At 45.2% G+C, this 19,280-nt stretch overlaps 1 protein-coding gene across 2 annotated transcripts in view; it reads left to right on the top strand.

Annotated features, from left to right (window-relative positions):
• Window positions 1-19,280, top strand: part of KIAA1549L (KIAA1549 like) — a 315,219-nt gene that overhangs the window by 218,956 nt on the left and 76,983 nt on the right. For both annotated transcript variants that reach the window (XM_088843233.1, XM_088843234.1), the window contains exons 11-12: window positions 7,524-7,687; window positions 14,363-14,553. In XM_088843233.1, the coding sequence (XP_088699359.1) occupies window positions 7,524-7,687; window positions 14,363-14,553 (355 nt within the window). The remainder of the gene's footprint in view (window positions 1-7,523; window positions 7,688-14,362; window positions 14,554-19,280) is intronic.

Here is a 19,280-nt window from a genome sequence, read left to right on the forward strand (position 1 = left end):
GTCAGGAGAAGAGGTTGAGGCTAAGGGGATTTTACTGATGGAAATGCATGGGGAACAGTGGAAGGTTTAAGAGCTTGGGCCAGAGACAGCAGTCACAGCAGTTAGAAGGTGCCTGGAGCCTTTTGGAAATGAGAGTCGAAGGATCATCTAGGGATGACCTTAGAGGCGTGACTGCAGCTCAGAGAGCCAGGATTTCAACTATGTTCCACCTGCCTTCAGAGCTGCTAGCCTTCACCCTTACTTTTTTGTTTCCTTCAAATCCACTTGGCCCTCCCAGCTCCCTTCTAGAGTATTCTCAAACTGTTTTTTCTTCTCCATTTCATCATTGTCTCCTCTTGGACTTTGCATATGCTTCCCAAATGACTCAGCTTCAGCTTCTCTGCCACTAATGTACTGTCTACATTGTAATTAGAGTCATTATAATAAACACAGGTTCTGATCTCACATCTGCAACATTTAAAAAGTATTTGGTGGCTCTTCACTGTTCACAAGAGTAAAATCCAAGCTTCTTCAAGTGGGTCTTCCAAGCCCTTCACAACAGGTGCTCAGCAAACATTCAGATCCCTTCAGAGCCTGGTTTCCAGGCTTCTTTCCCAATCATACAGCCTACTCTCCTTTCCTTCAGACCCAGGGCTTCAGCCACATGGGAGGATTCATTCTTCACATTCCCTGTCCCTGACAGCTGAAGCGTGACCCCTTCCCCCAAGTTCCAAAGGCTTTCATTGCCCTTATCACAGTGGGCAAATGAATTGTTTCCTTGCTTTCTTCCTCATGAGCCCTTTAAAAGCCGGTACTACATCTCATTCCTTTCTGAACATCCAGCCTCAGTTACTGGCTGGCTCTATTCTTGTGAAGGCCTAGGACCCACCTTTGCTAAATGCCTTTCCAGGCCATGAGTGAGGCATGTTGTTGGAAGACACCATAGCAGAGCAGTTGAGAGCAGAGCCTTTGCAATAAGACAGGAGACAAATGAGTGACCCTCTCTGACCTCCATTTTCCTCATCTGTAAAATGGTGAAATAAAAACACTTGACCTGGGAGAACTACTAGGGGTTTAAATGAAATAATTATTGCATGTAGAGGGTTTAGTATATCCCTGGGGCACCTATTAAGCACATAATAAGTGGTAGCTGAATGTCTCATTTATCCATAAGGTGGAAGGACTCAAGGAGAGGCCATGAAGAAGGAAAAGTGATTTGAAGGTTAAGAGCCTATATAATTCAGAGAACAGGGTGCTGTTAATGAAATTAGAGAGGGAGTTGGCGAGGAGAAGCTCTTTTAGGAGGGAGACAGTGATTTATTCACTTAGGGCCTTGTTGAGTTTAGGTAATGGACTTTCTTTTTTCTTTTTTGGGGGGGTAGGGCCCCCCACTACATTGCATAGCATGTGGGATCTTAGTTCTGGACCAGGGTTCAAACCCAAGTCCCCTGTAAACCAGGGTTCAAACCCAAGTCCCCTGTAGTGGAAGCATGGAGTCTTAACCACTGGACTATCAGGGAAGTACCTGGGTGATGGACTATTAAAGGATGCTGTGGCGGTATATAGGGCTGAAGTTAGGAAAGTTATTGGAAATCCTACTCTGAATCCCAGGAGAGAGGCTAAAGTCAACACTATAGATTTTGAGAATGTTATAAATACAGAACAGAATTAAAAGCCTAGAGAAATTCTGGTCCTGGAGGGAGTACAAACCAGAAGACAGACCCTGGGAAATGCTTCCACCCCAGGATCAGATGAGGAGGACACTAAGACCCATGAAGAAGAGGAAAAAGAGAGATGTTTTAAGTCTCATTTTCTCCTAATAGTTCTGAAATGAGCCTGTGACGTGAATCTAAAGGGAGAATCACGGTGTTGAACAGACACCTCCTCCTCCCATTCTGTGTGTTCCAGTGTTTTCTAAATTGCTAAGTCTAGGGCCGAAGTGCAGGACTTCCCAGGTGGCACTAGGGATAAAGAGCCCACCCACAATGCAGGAGATGGAAGAGATGCAGATTGGACCCCTGGGTCAGGAAGATCCCCTGGAGAGGGGCATGAAAACCCACCCCAGTATTCTTGGCTGGAGAATCCCATGGACAAAAGAGCCTGGTGGGCTATAGTCCTTGGGACTGCAAAGAGTTGGACACGACTGAAGTGACTTAGCATACACACAGCACAGGGCCAATGTGCAGTGCCCTACAGTGGAAAGTGTGATGCCTGCTCTCCCCATGTCATCTCTGGGTAATGGGGCAGCAGTGATTCTAAAGAAGCGGCTGCATTCCCAATGGAGGTTTTCATCTGCTTCCTTTGCAGGATCTGGAGTGAGGGGCCCCTCAGAGAGCTTATCCAGCTGATGGATTAGGGACAATTCTGCGTATACACAAGCCGACGAGGGCAGGATTTGGTTTTCCTTACGTGGCCATCAGACATTGATCTCAAAATATATCACTTAAAGAAAGCTATATAGACTGGCCCTTCAGTAAAGGGAACTCTCATTCTTTCAACAAGTATTTCTTGAGCACCTGGTATATGTCTGGCACTGTTCTAGGCCCTGGAGATACAGCTGTGAGCCAAGCAGGCAAACACTCTGCCCACATGGATCTTGTATTCCTAAGTGGGCAGATTAAGCAGACAAAATAACTGAATAATATGTTATATGCTAGTAAGTACCATGGAGAAAGATTAAGCAGGGAAGAGGCTGAAGGATGCCAAGGAGATAATGGTTGCAATATTAAATTGTTTGGGAATGTGAAGATGATATTGAGGAAGCGACCTTTGAGTTGCTTCTTGAGGATATACCTGGGGAGAAGGTTCCAGGCAGAGAAGGGGTGGGGTTTGAGAGCCAGAGAGGAGGTCCCTGATGGGAGAGAGCAGCAACGGTGAGTCACAGCAGAGGGGCCACCATAGGTAGAGCCTCATGGGCCACACCTGAGTGGGATGAGAACCGCAAGAGCGTGTGGGCAGGGCCACGGTGGGCCTGAGCTCTCGCCAGCTTCGGAGATCTGAGTTAGACCCTTCTGTGTGTCTGCTCACACCAATCATGATTTCTCATGTTTGGGGAATCAGGAAGACGAGCTGAAAACTTTTCTGAATGGATTCCTTCTCCTTTCACCATTTGCTCTGCTGCTGCTGCTAAGTCGCTTCAGTCGTGTCTGACTCTGTGCGACCCCATTGACGGCAGCCCACCAGGCTCCCCCATCCCTGGGATTCTCCAGGCAAGAACACTGGAGTGGGTTGCCATTTCCTTCTCCAAGGCATGAAAGTGAAAAGTGAAAGTGAAGTCGCTCAGTCGTGCCCGACTCTTAGCGACCCCATGGACTGCAGCCCACCAGGCTCCTCCGCCCTTGGGATTTTCCAGGCAAGAGTACTGGAGTGGGTTGCCACTGCCTTCTCCGACCATTTGCTCTGCATGAGAGCGATTCTGAGTTCAGATTATAGGGACCCTTTGACTTCATTCGCTGTGACCAATACTTTGTGTGTGTGCACTCATGCATGCACACACGCCCATTCATATGCATTAACTCAGAGCTGACTTAAATTGTATATTTCAGAGAAATGACTTTTTATGGTTAAAAACAAAATAACATAGTCTAACCTCCCTGGGGCTCAGTTTCTTCATCTGCAAAATGGGTATGAGAGTAACAGCCTGACAGAGTGTATCCCAGTGCCTAACGCACAGTAGAAGCTCAGAACATGTTGTCTCATTTTCCTATCCTTCCTCTGACATTCTTGCAAATTAAATAGCCATTTGTTCCTTTTCACCTCTGTACATGACTCTGTAGTTTCAGATCATTATGCCAATGAATATATTGGGTTTGGATGACTTCAGTTGACCTAACTTTACTATCGCTTTGACCGTTAAATGAATTTATTAATGTACATAGCATACCTTTATTCTCTCCTCATTTAAATAGAGGTGAAAGGATTTTCCATACTGCATCAAGAAGGCACACATTCATCAAAACAATAAAGCTGAGTAAAAGCTGAACAGATGTTAATATTTCATTCTTGCTAATGAAAAAAACACATATAAATATATTTAGGGTATCATGTTCTGATACACTATACATTTTCCCCCATCAGGATAGAAGAGCCAAAATTGATATTTTTCACAGAAGCATTAAGCTTTAAAAAATGTTAATGGCCTAAAACTCACATAGAAATACTGAATTACTAAAAGCAGCAGCAATTACATGTTTAATGTCAACAGAAGCACATTATCTAATGAGCTGTTTTCAGAAGTTAATAATGTGATTAATCACCGATTGACAAAAACTGTGGAAAAGAAGTTATTTTGTACTAATAGCACTCCCGAGCCAAGTGCTGCCTGAGGAGAGGTAAATCTTGGCTAATGAGGTGCCAGTGGAAGTCAGGGGTGGTTGATGTCAGAGAAAGACTAGCTGGCTCCTGAGGGAGGTCCTCACCATGTGATGCCTACTGGTGGGGTCTTTGTACTCCAGACTTGAGTCCTCAGTTTTGTGAGTTTAGTAGCCCCCAGAATTAAACAGGATCAGGAGTACCAACTTATGCTAACCAGACTTATAAGAGAGTGATATATAAACCAGATTGAAAGTATCTAACTTAAAATGTGGATTGGAACTTGGAGAAGGAAGTGGCAACCCACTCCAGTATTCTCATCTGGAGAATCCCATGGGCAGAGAAGTCTGGCAGGATACCAGTAATGAGGTCACCAGGAGTTGGACACGATTGAAGCAGTTTAGCACACACACAGCACAGTTTCATGGATTGGAACTACAAAGGAGAGGGGAACTTCTCCCTTAAATGGCTTTTACTCTATCCTTTGTGGAAACCTGTATGGGGAACCAAATTGCAACAGGAATAATGATAGTTTAGTTATACATTCATTCAGCTTTTCATTGAGCACCTACTGTGTGCAGGGGCTTCCCTCATAGCTCAGCTCGTCAAGAATCTGCCTGCAATGCAGGAGACCCTGGTTTGATCCCTGGATTGGGAAGATCTTCTGGAAAAGGGAAAGGCTATCCACTCCAGTATTCTTGGGCTTCCCTTGTGGCTCAGCTGGTCAAGAATCTGCCTGCAATGAAGGAGACCCTGGTTCGATCCCTGGGTTGGGAAGATCCCCTGGAGCAGAGAAAGGCTACCCACTCCAGTATTCTGACCTGGAGAATTCCATGGACTCTATAGTCCTTGGGGTCGCAAAGACTTGGACACGACTGAGCGACTTTCACTTTCGCTTTTCACTACTATGTGCAAGGCCCTGTTCTAGCCCTGGGGATGCAGCAAGCAAGAGACAAACAATAAACCTCCCTGCTCTGTTAGGGTATGCATGCTAAACGAGGGGCAGGGGGCGACAGATGGGGAGCAAATAACGCATGTATCATAGCAGATGGTGACGTATACTTTAGAGTCTCACCACTCCAAGAATGGCCTGGGGCCCTGCTGCATGGGTATCTACTGGGAGCTTATTAGGCATGCTACCAAGTCCAAGCTCATATTACTCACCACATGTCAGGCCAACAAATTGAGACACGGGTTGTTGAGGCAAGGAGTAGTGACTCTATTCAGACAGCCAGTAGACAGAAAAGGTGGTGGACTGGTGTCCCAAAGAACCTATTATAGGTGGACCCATCCCAATCACAAAATTAGAATCCACATGGGTGACTGGCATGCACTTTAGTTTGAGGGGATTCCCTGGTAGCTCAGCTGCTAAAGAATCCACCTGCAATGCAGAAGATCCCGGTTCGATTCCTGGATTAGGACGATCTGCTGGAGAAAGGATAGGCTACCCACTCCAGTGTTCTTGGGCTTCCCTAGTGGCTCAGCTGGTAAAGAATCCACCTGCAATTTGGGAGACCTGGGTTTGATCCCTGGGTTGGGAAGATCCCCTGGAGAAGGAAATGGCTACCCACTGCAGTACTCTGGCCTGGAGAATCCCATGGATTGTATAGTCCACGGGGTCACAAAGAGTCAGACACGACTGAATGACTTTCACTTTCACACTTCCACTTTACAGTTTGAGAAGCACTGATTTAAAGGAACACTAAGTAGGAAAGGGGGGATGGAGAGTGCCTGGGGCAGGGACTGTTATTTTACAAAGAATACAGGAAAAGCCTCACAGATATAGTGACACTTGTTCAGAGCCCTGAAGGAATGAGGGAGAGAGTCGTGTGGATATCTAGGTGAAGAGTGTTCTAGGTAGAAGAATAAGCTGATGTAGAGGCCCTGAGGCAGAAGCGTGTCCAGCACGTTTGAGGAACAGTCAGAGGAAGATAATCTGGAACAGAGTGAGTTGAAGGAAGAGCTATGAGAGCAGAGAAGTCACTCGGATGGTTGGTTGGATCAGATCACTTAAAGCCTTGTAGAAATTACACTCTTACTCTGAGTGGGGTTGGAGCCTCTGCAGGGTTTGAGCAGAAGAATGTTGTGATCTGAATTTTCAAAGGCTTACTCCAGTTTCTGTGTTACAAATAGACTATAGAGAACAAGGGAGACCATTGCAGTAGTTCAGGTGAGACATGTTGCTCGGTTGGACCATAGCGATAGAAAGAAGGGATATATTTTGAAGATGGGGATGACAGGGTTTGTTGACAAATAGGATGTTGGGAGAGAATAAAGGAAACCGGTTGACATTGATGACAATTATTGGCCTGAGCACCTGGAAGGAAAGAATTACCACTTATTGGAGTATAGAATATCACAAGAACAGGTTTTAGAGGGTGGGAGATTTAAGAGTTGTGTTCCAGATGTATTAAATTTGAGACATCTCTTATGTATCCAGTTGGAGATTTGAGTTGGCAGTTGGATATAGGAATCTGGAGTTTGGGGTAGGGGTCCTAGTTAGAGCTAAGTAAATGAGCATTATCAGCCCAGATGGTGTTTAATGCCACGAGTCTATGAGATCATCCAGGGAGTGGGAGAGACAAGAGCTCGTGTGTTATTAGCAGATGGTATCACAAGCTAAAACAAGCAGTTGCAGCCATCTTGCCCACCACCTTTCCTACTGTCTGGCCAGATTACCCGTGTCTAATCGGACATGGTATTGATTAGAGCACGGTATTTCCAAGCATCCCCAGCTGACCATGGCAGGATGGGAGCAGATCCATGCACTCAGGTATGTTTTATTCATTGGTCACTCAGAGGGCGACTTCACTACAATATTTCGAGTCATCTCTCTGTGACCTTTGCCTCCTGATTGAAGCCACACACTAATCTTCAGAGTTTTTCTCTCTTCTTCTGATTCATGGACATCACCAGTGGGGGAAATTGATCCCAATCCATCTTCCTCTTCCTCCTCCTGGTCCTAGTAAAGACTTTCATTCATTGAGCACCTCCTAGGGGCTACACCAAGCACCACATGTACCTTGTCTCTGATGCCTCGCCACAGGATAGCCCCATTTTACAGATGGGAACACTGAGACTCAGAGACCTGGAGTAACCTGTCAAGGAAAGAGCCTTTCTGAGCCCAAAGCCTCTCAACCACCTCATGACTGGGGACTGGGGGACACTTATCTCAGGGCTGTTTTTGCTTCCCTGAGCTCCTGGTCATGTGCTTCCCTCACTCAACCCCGCAGCTGTGGTGAAGAACCCACCCAACAACCTGTGGATCATCGCTGCAGTGCTGGCACCCATCGCCGTGGTCACCGTCATCATCATCATCATCACTGCCGTGCTCTGCCGCAAGAACAAGAACGATTTCAAGCCAGACACCATGATGAACCTGCCTCAGCGAGCAAAGGTATGTGTCGGAAGCCGAGAGGAGAGGGGTAGGAACCTTGGCCCGAGGGGGCTTTGCCTGCCTTTTGGCCATTGAGGTCATTGCAAGTACCTTCGGAAACATCTTCAGTCCTGTTGAAGGAGACCCTTTTGTTACTTATTTGAATGTTTAAAAAATTGTGGTAAAATATACATAACATAAAGTGCACCATTTTAGCCCTTTTTAACTGTTCAGTTCAGTATTATTAAGGATATTTGCTTTGTTGTGCAAACCTTCATTTTTATAATTAGGACACAATAACTCTTTGCTCCAAGTGCTTCTCAGTGCTTTGCAGGCACCAGCTCACCTACTCTGCATAGCAGCCCTTTGAGGAAGAACATTATTTTACAGTGGATGAAACAGAGGTACAGAAAATGAGGAGTTAGATAGACTTGAAAGGGATCACAGAGCTCATCTGATCTGACACCTTCCCTTTTACAGAGAAGTGACTTTTTCATGATGGCACAGGGAGTAAGTAGCAGAACTGATGGTAGAACCAGGTGTCTTGGCTCCTAACTCAAGGCTCTTTGGGGGCACAATCAGACCCTCAAAACCTTCCTTCTTCCACTGGCCAGAGTGGCTGATCTTCAAAGGCTGCATGACGGGGACTTCCCTGGTGGTCCATTGGCTAAGAGTTCACACCCCCAGCGTAGGGGGTCCAGGTTATATTTCTGGTCAGGTAATTAGGTCCTGCATGCTGCAGCTAAGACTTAGCTACAACTAAGACAGTCAAAAAAAAATTAAAAAAAGGCTGCATGATGAGCAAGCTGAAGAGCTGTGGCAGGGCAGCTGTCAAACCCCAGTTCAGTGGCTCCACTGAAGGCTAGCCAGGGGCTCCATCCACCATCCACAGTCTCCACTGGGCTGCACCACCCCCCTCCAGTGACTGCTGCTGCTGCTGCTGCTAAGTCACTTCAGTCGTGTCCAACTCTGTGCAACCCCATAGACGGCAGCTGACCAGGCTCCGCCGTCCCTGGGATTCTCCAGGCAAGAACATTGGAGTGGGTTGCCATTTCCTTCTCCAATGTGTGAAAGTGAAAAGTGAAAGTGAAGTCACTCAGTCGTGTCCGACTAGTAGTGACCCCATGGACTGCAGCCCACCAGGCTCCTCCGTCCATGTGATTTTCCAGGCAAGAGTACTGGAATGGCTTGCCATTGCCTTCTCCATCCAGTGACTGGGAGGGGGCAAACTGAGGAAATTCCAAAGGCTAATTTTCCAGTTGGACTTCCCTGGTGGCTCAGCGGTAACAAATCCACCTGCAGTGCAGGAGACCCAGGTTTGATCCCTGGGTCAGGAAATGGCAACCTACTCTAGTATTCTTGCTTGGGAAATCCTATGGACAGAAAAGCCTAGTGGACTATTTAGTCCATGGGGTCACAAAGAGTTGGACTCGACTGAGCAACTCAACAATAACAAGTTTTCTGGTCACGTAGCTCCCTTCACCATAGTCCCCAAAAGGAATATAATACCCTCTACTACCCAGATTATCATATAATGTTTAAATAATGTCTTACAATATCTTGGGCTCTTCTAGGTCTGTCACCTTGTTTGCTCATCACAGTAGTCCTATGAGGTAGGTCATAGGGCAGCTCTTATTATTTTCATTTTACGACAGAGAAACTCAAAAGAATGAGAGACAGTGGGACTTAATCACAGCAGAGGAGGGCACTCAGGCCCATACCTGAGTCTTTGGGCTTTGTCTACTTTACACACCATCCTGAACCCTGACACTTGGTGGGTAGAACCCTCCTCCAGCCCCTAACCTCTGCGCTTGTTCTGCCTAATTCTCTGGACAAGAATGAAGTAGAGAATGGAATTTCACATCCACTGGACCACATGACTTGGTGGTTGTCCTTGCTAGGAATCACGCATGCCTATTTCTTCCTGAATGACCATACCTCACTTCAACAAAAGAAATCAAATGAATTTGGTTGTTTATTAAACTGAGTCACCTGTTGAGAAGCTGTAGCTTGCTGAGACACTCTGTCTAGCGAAGGGCCCAACCCCAAAGAATGTCATTCTATGTCTGTTGACACAAAGGTACCCGCTGCCAGGACGCGGCACGATGTTGGTAATTACCCAAGCAGTGAAAAATGAAGCTATTCCAAGAAGGGGTATTTTATTTCCATCTTAGCTCAGTTACAATCTGAGCCTTTCAGACATAACAGTAATTACCAGAATCTAATTGCAGCCAAGTCCAGGAATGCAAAGCATGCCATACCGAGGTTGTAAATGCCATCTTCATGTGATTGATGAAGGCAAAATTTTATTAATTTGCTGAGATGAGCTGGGCAGCACGTGATTTCAGCATATCCCCTGGCTGGAAAGCTGTCTGAGGCTGGAACAGATTCATGTTTGTGGGTTTTCATAGCCCCTTTTATGTCCTTGCCCAGCACATTGTGCTTCAAGAGATACCCAGCTGCTGTGGAAAATCAAGCAAATTTATGTTGCGTGAGATGACTGAGTTCACTCGTGGGGGTGGCAATGGTTGTTCTCTCCCTCAATGAGGCTGGGCTACGCACTTTGATTTCCAAAACCCTGTTGTCTCAGGAAACCAGTGGGGCGGAACTGCCTCTTTCCTACCGCACTCCTGCTGGTGCAACCTGGGGACACTGTGGTGTTTGCCAGAGGAGCGAGCCGCCTGCGTCACTTCTCACAACCTGAGTGTGTGAGCAGAATTCATTTAGTGCCAAGGGACGAGGCGGGAAGAGAAAGTTAGCTATTGCCAGCAACCCAGAGACGGGGAGGATGGTCTCCTAGTCTCCAGGGACACCACTGCATCTGTAAGAATGTTGGCTGCGGAGCCAGAGGACACGGCTGGGGACCTTTGCTGAGCCTCACTAGTAGATCCAACAGGCTCAGAGGAGGTGAGTGTGGCTGTCTCAGAGCCGAGATCAGGCCGTACCTGCCTGCTCCCTTCTTCAGAGACAAGGTATCAACCCCACAGACGTAACCCTATTACCACTGCTGTCAGCTGGACGCAGGTAGAAGGTTAAAAAAATGATCAACACAGGAGGAGAGCTGAGTGTCATGCCTTTGTTACCTCCTTGCTTCCTAGTTCACTTTTGCTTCCTCTTTGTCATTGGATTCACAGACTTTCCCCAGATTTTCCCTTCATATAACTGAAGAGAACATGGCCCCTTGGAACGGGCAACCTGAAGAGAAAGCTGTTAAGGCCATATGGGGATACAAAACGGAGCTTGGAGGGTTGGCATGCCCTGTTCAGGATGGCTCAGTCATGCCCTGTTCTTTTCTCACATACTATTTATATGTGCCTCAGTTTTCCCCATCTGTGAATTGGGGGTGATAACAGTGTTCACTTACACTTTGTTGTGAGGATTAAGTTATGTGAATTACTTTGAATGTGCCTTATACAGAATAAACATTATAGGTAAGCTGATTTTTATTATTACACGTTTCTTAAAAAAATCCAGGTAACATGTCTACCTTTGAAATTGTTGGGGATTATTTTGATTTGATAATTTTACAAAACTCATCAAAGCAACTATAAATGTTTCATGATATTGTATTAGCAGTGTTAGGGGTTTCCAGTGTGTGTCCAGTGGGCAATTAGTTAAGCTCAGGTGATTTTCAAGTTGGAGATTGAAAGACCACTATCCTGTCAATCAGAAGAGCAGGGTAAGTCTTGAGTCTTTCACTACTTAGCTGTGTGGTCTAGGGCAAGTCACTGAACCTCTCTGAGCTTTTGTTTTCTTAGCCATAAAGTGAAGACTGTGCTGTTTGCCCAGTTTTCCCCATAGGGTTGTGTGAGAATGAAATGAGGTGTCGGTGTCTTGTAGGCTATAAGTACTGAACATGTACAGGCTTCTGGTTAACCTAATAACAAAGGCCACATCTTAAGCTTGTCATTCCTTAATGTCCTTCTGGTCACCCGTCATCAGCTCAGTCCCCTGAAGTATCCAGTGCAGTGTGAGGAGCCAAAGAAGGTGGGGATGAGGGGGACCAGCCAGCACCAGCTTGTCCTCCTCACTAGGTTCTTAGCCCCTGCTGCAGACTGACGACAGCTCACACACAGGCCAGGAGACTGAAAACAGGAGCCAGGTGAAGTGGGATGGGAGATGCCCTACCTCGGTGGCAGGCTGCAGAAAGAAAGAAGAGACGGTGGGACGAGTCATCAAGCAGTGGTTGGGTGATCTGGCTCTGGTCCCTATGGTCCTGGATTCATATCCTGTCTCCACCATAGACCAGCTGAGTGAGCCTGGGGAAACTGATGAACCTCTCTGAACCTCAGTTTCTTCATCTTTAAAATGGAGAACCATAGCAATACCTACCTCCTTGAGCTGCAGTGAGGATGAAATGACATAAGTCGTGTTATGTATTCAGTGTTGTACCAACGATATCAAGTGAAACTGAAACTGTGAGCTTCTTGAGGGTAGGGGAGCCAGTTATTATTCACCTTTATATTTCCAGCACCAAGCACAGTCCCTGACACAAGCCAAGGCCCAAGAACTAGAGGTGGAACAAAACTGAACAGGATAATGGGAGGATAACGGTAGAGCAGAAGAGGGACCAATAGGAGATGTGACTGTCATGGGTTCACACAGAATTCAAGGGTCTTGAATGCCTTGCCAAAGAGTTTGGGTGCCAGGGAGAGTTTTTAATGAGGGAGTGATGACCTGATGAATTTCTAAGGGAGATAACTTTGGAGGATTGTCAAGGATGGGTCTGGAAAGGAGCAGAATCGAAATTACGAGACTGCGGCAGGGTCAGTACAGCATCGGGCCTGGAGAGAAGAGGTCAGTTTCCAGAAACATTTCGGTTGAGTTCAACTGGTGATTAATTGTTTATTGGAGAAGCAGGTGAGTCAGTATTCTAGGAATGTCAGCAAGTCATGGGTTGCCATGTCTCCCTCCAAGGGATCTTTCCCATTCAGGGATTGAACGCGCATCTCCTGTGTCTCCTGCATTGCAGGCAAATTCTTTACTGCTGAGCCCCTGGAGAAGCCCTTGGTTATACTACAGACAGCTTGAAAAAGGAAGCTTTTCTGAATTTAGCAATAAAACTCCCTCCTATTCTGAGACATCGATGTGATGGACTGGGCCACGGTCTTAGACCATTTAATCTGGCCTTCCTGTTACAGTTCTTGACTAAGTAAGGTGCTAAAAGAGGAATGTCTGATCATATCAAGTTCTGATAGAACCCAAATGACAGAGGTTAAGTTTCACTCCAAATTTTCTTGAAGAGAATCGCTGATGTCCGTTTCACCTGGCCAATGATTTAGTAGGCAGGAAAACAATTTGAACAAATACTGATTGAGCACAAAGTATGGGTCAGGTACTTAGCTAAATGCTGGGCTTGAGTTTACTTGTCTAATCTACACAGCGTCCCTTTGAGGGTGGTTAAATGTCACTGTCACAGACATACACCTTGGGTCCTGCTCGCACTATAGTCCCTCCATGTTACAGGTGAGGAAACAGGCACAGAGAATTTAAGTCAGTTACCCAAGGTCACACAGCTAAGATGTGTCAGAGACAGGATTTGAACCCCGGCTATCTGTTTTCAGAGCTGCTGCTCCTAGCCACACCACTGTCCTGCCTCAAATCCGTGTTGTGCTGCTTTGGGGCATAGAGCAGAGTAGAGACACTCACAGGAATTGTTTAAACATGCCTCTTGGTTTTTTATTACCCCACTAATACATGTCTGTTGGGTTTTGCTCAGAGCTGCCCTATTCACTTGGGATTTCAGACACTGCAATAAAAACCTTGCTAATTTCTCAGTCATGAGAAATAAGAGGCGAGCTAGAAGCCACTCCAGTACTCTTGCCTAGAAAATCCCATGGACGGAGGAGCCTGGTAGGCTGCAGTCCATGGGGTCGCTAAGGGTCGGACACGACTGAGCGACTTCACTTTCACTTTCACACATTGGAGAAGGAAATGGCAACCCACTCCAGTGTTCTTGCCTGGAGAATCCCAGGGACGGGGGAGCCTGATGGGCTGCCGTCTATGGGGTCACACAGAGTCGGACACGACTGAAGTGACTTAGCAGCGGCAGCAGCAGCAGCAGCCTGCTAAAGGGAACGGTCTGGATTAGAGAGTGATTCCATAAGTTCCATTTTATTATTAAATAATTATACTGCCTCACATGTGGTAGTGTGTTTCTCCTCTTTTGTTTTCAGATCTGTGATTCTCTCTGACACTCCAGGGTGGTGGCGGTAGAACAGATATGATTATCATCATTTCTCAGATGAAAACATCGAGGTTCAGATTTCAATGACTTGGCAAAGTCACATAACCTGTTATTTCACAGGACTTAAGGGATGACAGAACTATTGTTATGTAGAAGAGGCAGGACCTGTTTAATGTAGCAATTAAAAGCTTTTAATTAGCAGTATCCAGTGACTTAGAATAAGTGGTCTAAAATCCTTCAAAGAACTTGTTCTCATAAACATATTTTCATCTTTTTTATACTATTCATTTTTCTGAGTCTTATCTATAGAGATTCTGTAGCTAGGTGGAATTAATGTGGACTTTGACTTCATAGAGACAGAAATTAGGATGGCGATTTGAGTTAACTCTTATTCATCGGAAAGCTAAGTATGGGCCCATTGTGCACTTTCCCGCCTGTCTTCTCTTAAAGCTGCTGCGAGCATCACACTTTGCCAGAAACATGACTGCAAATCTGTTTCCTCTTTGCAGCCTGTGCAGGGCTTTGATTATGCCAAGCAGCATCTGGGCCAGCAAGGGGCGGATGAGGAGGTCATCCCGGTGACTCAGGAAACGGTGGTCCTCCCACTACCCGTTAGAGATGCTCCTGCCTCTCAGGAAAGGGATGCCCCTCAGGATGGAAGCACCATCAAGACGGCCAAATCCATCGAAACCAGAAAGAGGTAGGCACGGGGCCACATTCTGCTTCTCGGTCAGCAAGAGAAATAATTGATGGGGAGTAGAGCTGAAGCCCTCAATTCCTCTGTTCTCTTTAAAAATTCCCCTTCATGCTTGTTTTGAATATTTGAGAAGGAGACTAAGGAAGAGGATAGGAATCATAATTCCTGCCCCTCATGAGCTGTCCGTTGTAACATTTTAGATGTCTAATCAACCACAACGATTGAGGTTTTCTTCTTAGATTTATTGTAACAAATTTGGCACTGATGTTACACTTATATTTTTTAATTTATCTTAAAAGCAGTGCCTTTGGTTCAGGATAGTTGTATTTTATCTGGCAATTTCTCTATAGAGCTTATGATTTTAATTCAAAAACCAGTTATTGGGCTTTTACTATGAGCAGGGCACTTTGACAGGCATTGGAATGGCTACAGAAAGGTTTAAGATTGATTCCTGACCCCAAGCATCTCATGATGGAAAGACAGAGATAAATCATTGGAATACCAAGCCTGATGGGCAGGTGCCTACTGTGGAGTCTAAATCATGTCCTGGGGAAAAGAGAGAAGGAAGAATTTAATTCTGATGTGGGAAAGTATCATGGAAGAGGTTATGTTTTAACCAAGCCTTGAAGGACAAGTGGGATGTCCATGGCAGGGGGGCGGGGGGCGGTGGGGGGATGAGGTAAAAACATCCATGCTGGAAGAGCTGGGAGACAGCAATGATTACTTATGATGAATGTCCTTGGGGTTTAGAGTTCACAGTGCTTGAGATGCAGTGAAAGATGAAACCAGAAGATAGATGAAAACTGTGGAGAGTCTTAACTGCCAGACTGAGGAGTTTGACCTTTATACTCTAGGCAGTATTAAGCCACTGAGAGTTCTTCAGGAAGACAGTGATGCCCAACCTGTGTCTTAGAAAGACTACTCCAGTGCATCGTGGATGATAGATGGCAGAGGTTAGGCTAGAGGCCAGGACACTTGTTGGGACTTTGCAATAGCCTCACAAAGAGGTAATGAACTCTATGGCCAACTCTGTTGCCTGGCTAACCAACTCCCACTGCCAACCTCTTTCTTTCTTGCCTGGGACCACAATGGTGGCTGGAAAAACTACATCCTGTTTGCCTCCTTCTCTCCTTTCAGGTAACAGATATTTATCAATTGTTTGCTGTTAACCAGGCACAAAGATACTGCAATGAACAAGACAAAGTTCATACTCCTGTCATGCTTACAGTTTGATGGGGGAGAGATAGACAATAAACAGAGAGATAAAAAATATAGTAGGTTGGGAGGTGATGAGTATGAAGAAGAAAACCAAAGCAGTGTAAGGGATTGGAGATGTGGAAAGGGAAATATGATGCTATTTTAGAAAGAAGTTGGGGAAGGCCTCACTAATAAAGTGATATGTGAGAAAGACTGTATTGAAATGATGTGTAAGGTTATCTAGTGGAAGAACATCCCAAGCAGATGGAACAGTATGTGCAAAGCCCAGAGGAGGGAACGTCTTGACTTGCTTAAGGAAGAGCGTGAAGGCCAAAGAGGCTGATGTGAACTAGGGAGGAAGTTTGAAGCAGCTGAGTCAGACAAACTAACTGAGGTTGATCTTGTCAGGCTTTAGAAATCAAAGTCAGAACTTGGGATTTTATTGTGAATGAAGATCAGGCATCATTAGAAGAGGGTTTTGACAGTTGCATTTCAAAGGCTCACTCTGGCTGCTGTGTAGAAATAGACTGTAGAGAAGCAGAGAGACCCATTAGGAGGCTTTTGTAGGAGTCCAGGTGAGAGATGGTGGTGTGGACCAGGGCATGGAGATGTGGGAAGTGATTAGGCTCTGGAGGTGTTTACAAGGAAGAGCTGACAAGATTTGCTGATAAATTGTTGTGCAGTATGGAAATAGAGAGGGATGATTTGCCATTTTTGGGCTGGGGAAGACTGGAGAAGTTTGTAGAGTTTGGATGTAGACATGCTAAGTTTGAGATGCCCATGAGACATGCAAGTGGAGACACTGAGGGCTCAGTTAACCATATGAGTCTGGAGTTCAGAGGAGAGGTCGAGAGTCAAAATATAAATGTAGGAGCTTTCAGTGTTTAGTTACAAAAATTTCTGAGACTAGATGGGCCCCTTGGAGAGTATAGATGGAGAAGAAATCTAAGAACTGATGCCTAGGACATGGCAGTGATTAGAGACCCAGGTAATGAAGATGAATTGGCAAAAGATTCTGAAAAGCATCTGTAAGAAAGGCATGAGGAGAACAAAGCAAGAGTGGAATCCAGGAAGCCAAGAGAAAGAAGTTATTTCAGGAGGAAGAAAGGACTGTTTGTATCAAATTTACAAATTTTGTGTTGGAGTCAAGTATCAAGCCTCCATGCTTTTCTCTAGGAGATCTTGGTACCTAAAAAAGAAGTACAGAGAAACAGAGGGTTGGATTTCAGCTTGTGTGGGGAAGAATGCGGAGGGCATGTTGATTAATTATCTGTTGCCCTGTAACAAACCACTCTAAAGTTTAGCAGCCTAAAACAGCAACCATTTATTTAGCTCATAATTTTTGGTGGATCATCAGTCTTGGCTGAGCTCAGCTGGGTGGTTCTTCTAGTCTGAACTTGGCTTGGCTGATCTCACCTGGGCTGTCTCATGTATCTTTAGTCAGGTGGGAGGTCTGCTGGGCTGGCTTGTTGATGACAGCCTTGTCTGGGGCGGCCAGGTAACTAAGGCGTCTTGGTATGTGGTCCTGAATCCTCCAGTAGGTTAGCTCTAGCTTTTTGACAAGATGGTTACAGGGTTCCCAGGGAAGCAAGAAAACAAGTCCCAAACAAACCTCAAGTCTTTGCTTGTATCATGTTTACTACTGTCCTATTGGCCAAAGCAAAACACAAGAGTCAGTGTGTGTGGGGACTACCCTACGTTGGTTACAGGGAAGTGTGAACAAATTGGGACCTTAAATGCCATGGTCCACCCCAGCCTGGAGTTGAAACATACAGAGAAGCAATGGATAATGTATCGGAGTTGGCTGGCCAGTAGTGTTATCTATAGTAATTTTCTCATTATGATCTTTGCCAAGTCCAATAAAGGCACATTAATAATTTTTTTATCACCTATTAGGACGACACTGAAAAGAAATAAATAGAATTACTAAAATTAGGATATTAACATAGCACTGCACTGCCAGGAAGAATAGAAATTTTCCCACACGTTCTAGTTGAGTGCTTTAAATTGTGCAAAGCCTTCTTTTTAAAAAATGGTTTTAGAACAAGCTCTTTTTTTCATGAATTTGCAAAGAGTCTACTCTTGCTAATCAGATTCAAATTCTTTAACCTCAGATTTTTATTAAGAAATACTAGCTTATGAAACAGATACAAATAAAGAAAACAATGACCCTGTTAAATTATATCTCCATTTGCTTCATAATTTTGTCTACAAATATAACTTTACTAAGGGCTGGCTATATCATTGCCAAATTGTGGGAGAAACCTCATCTCTGTTCAAGTTCAGCTAATCGCAGGAGTCTGTGATCATTTAGGAAGATTTTAAGATGCCGAATCCAAGAGCAAGCCTGTCATACAGCTATGTTTCTGTCTTCCCCAACTTGCCACATCAGTCTCCTCATTCTTGCCAGACCAGGACTGTGTGACCTCTCAAAATGGGGCTGTTAGATGGTCCAAAAGTTTTGCAAGTGAAGAATAAGGGAGTGACTTCTCTGGTGGTCCAGTGGTTAACAGACTATGCCTTCCAGAGCAAGGGATGCAGGTTCGACCCCTGGTTCGGGAGTTGAGATCCCATGTGCCTCATAGCCCCTGGAAAGCCAAAACATAGAAAATGGAAACAGTGTTGTACAACTTCAATAGAAGACTTAAAAATGATCCACACACAAAAAAAATCTTTAAAAAAAAAAAGAACAGGGAAAACCAATGATTTGGTGATCATTAACATATCTCCATTCTTCAAAATTGTTTTAAAACTGAAGGAAAATGGAAGATTTAGCTGTGTGCAGACAACCAGATGATGTTTCAGGTTCTTTTCCTTATGTAGGCTTTTGGCAATGCTATTTTGTAGGCCCATGACTGAAATTATGAGCAAGGATGGAGAATCAACCTCATCGGGACAGCCATTTGCAGTGGGCACTTCAATGCATGGACTGGTCCTGATTGTTCAGCAGTTGATTTAATCCCCACCCCCATGATTGTTCTTCTGGATCTGTGTCCACCCTGACTCAGAATGGGGACTATTGAGTTCAGCAGCCTTAGATCGCAGCCTCTCTGGTGACCCATTTAAAGACATTTTTGTCCCTGTCCTGAGTGGACACACACACATCTCACCCTCTGTTTTGGATCAGAAATTCATGGAATTGACAAACCGGGGTCTCCTGCATTGCAGGCGGACTCTTTACTGTCTAAGCCACCTAGCCCTATGAATGGAGTTGACAGTTTCATGAAAACAGAAGTCTATAAGCTGATGCAAAGAATAAAGCAGAGTTGGGCTCCCCCAACACACCGGAAATGTGCTCATTCATACCTTTCCTTGGAGGGAGAGGAAGAGCCAGAAAGTTGTTTCTAGATCAAATGAGGGAAGGGACATGCAAATGCCTCAGAAAAATCATTAAATATTTTATGCTCGTGAAACAAGTTGCCAGGAGCTTTTCTTTCCGGACCTCAGTGAAAATCCCTTTTTCCCAATAAGCCAATGGGAAGAGTTCAGTTCAGTTCAGTCGCCCAGTCGTGTCTGACTCTTTGAGACCCCAT

Source organism: Moschus berezovskii, chromosome 14 (genome assembly GCF_049115385.1).
Source record: "Moschus berezovskii isolate FMDL1 chromosome 14, NW_MosBer_1.0, whole genome shotgun sequence".
NCBI classification, from domain to species: Eukaryota; Metazoa; Chordata; class Mammalia; order Artiodactyla; family Moschidae; genus Moschus; species Moschus berezovskii.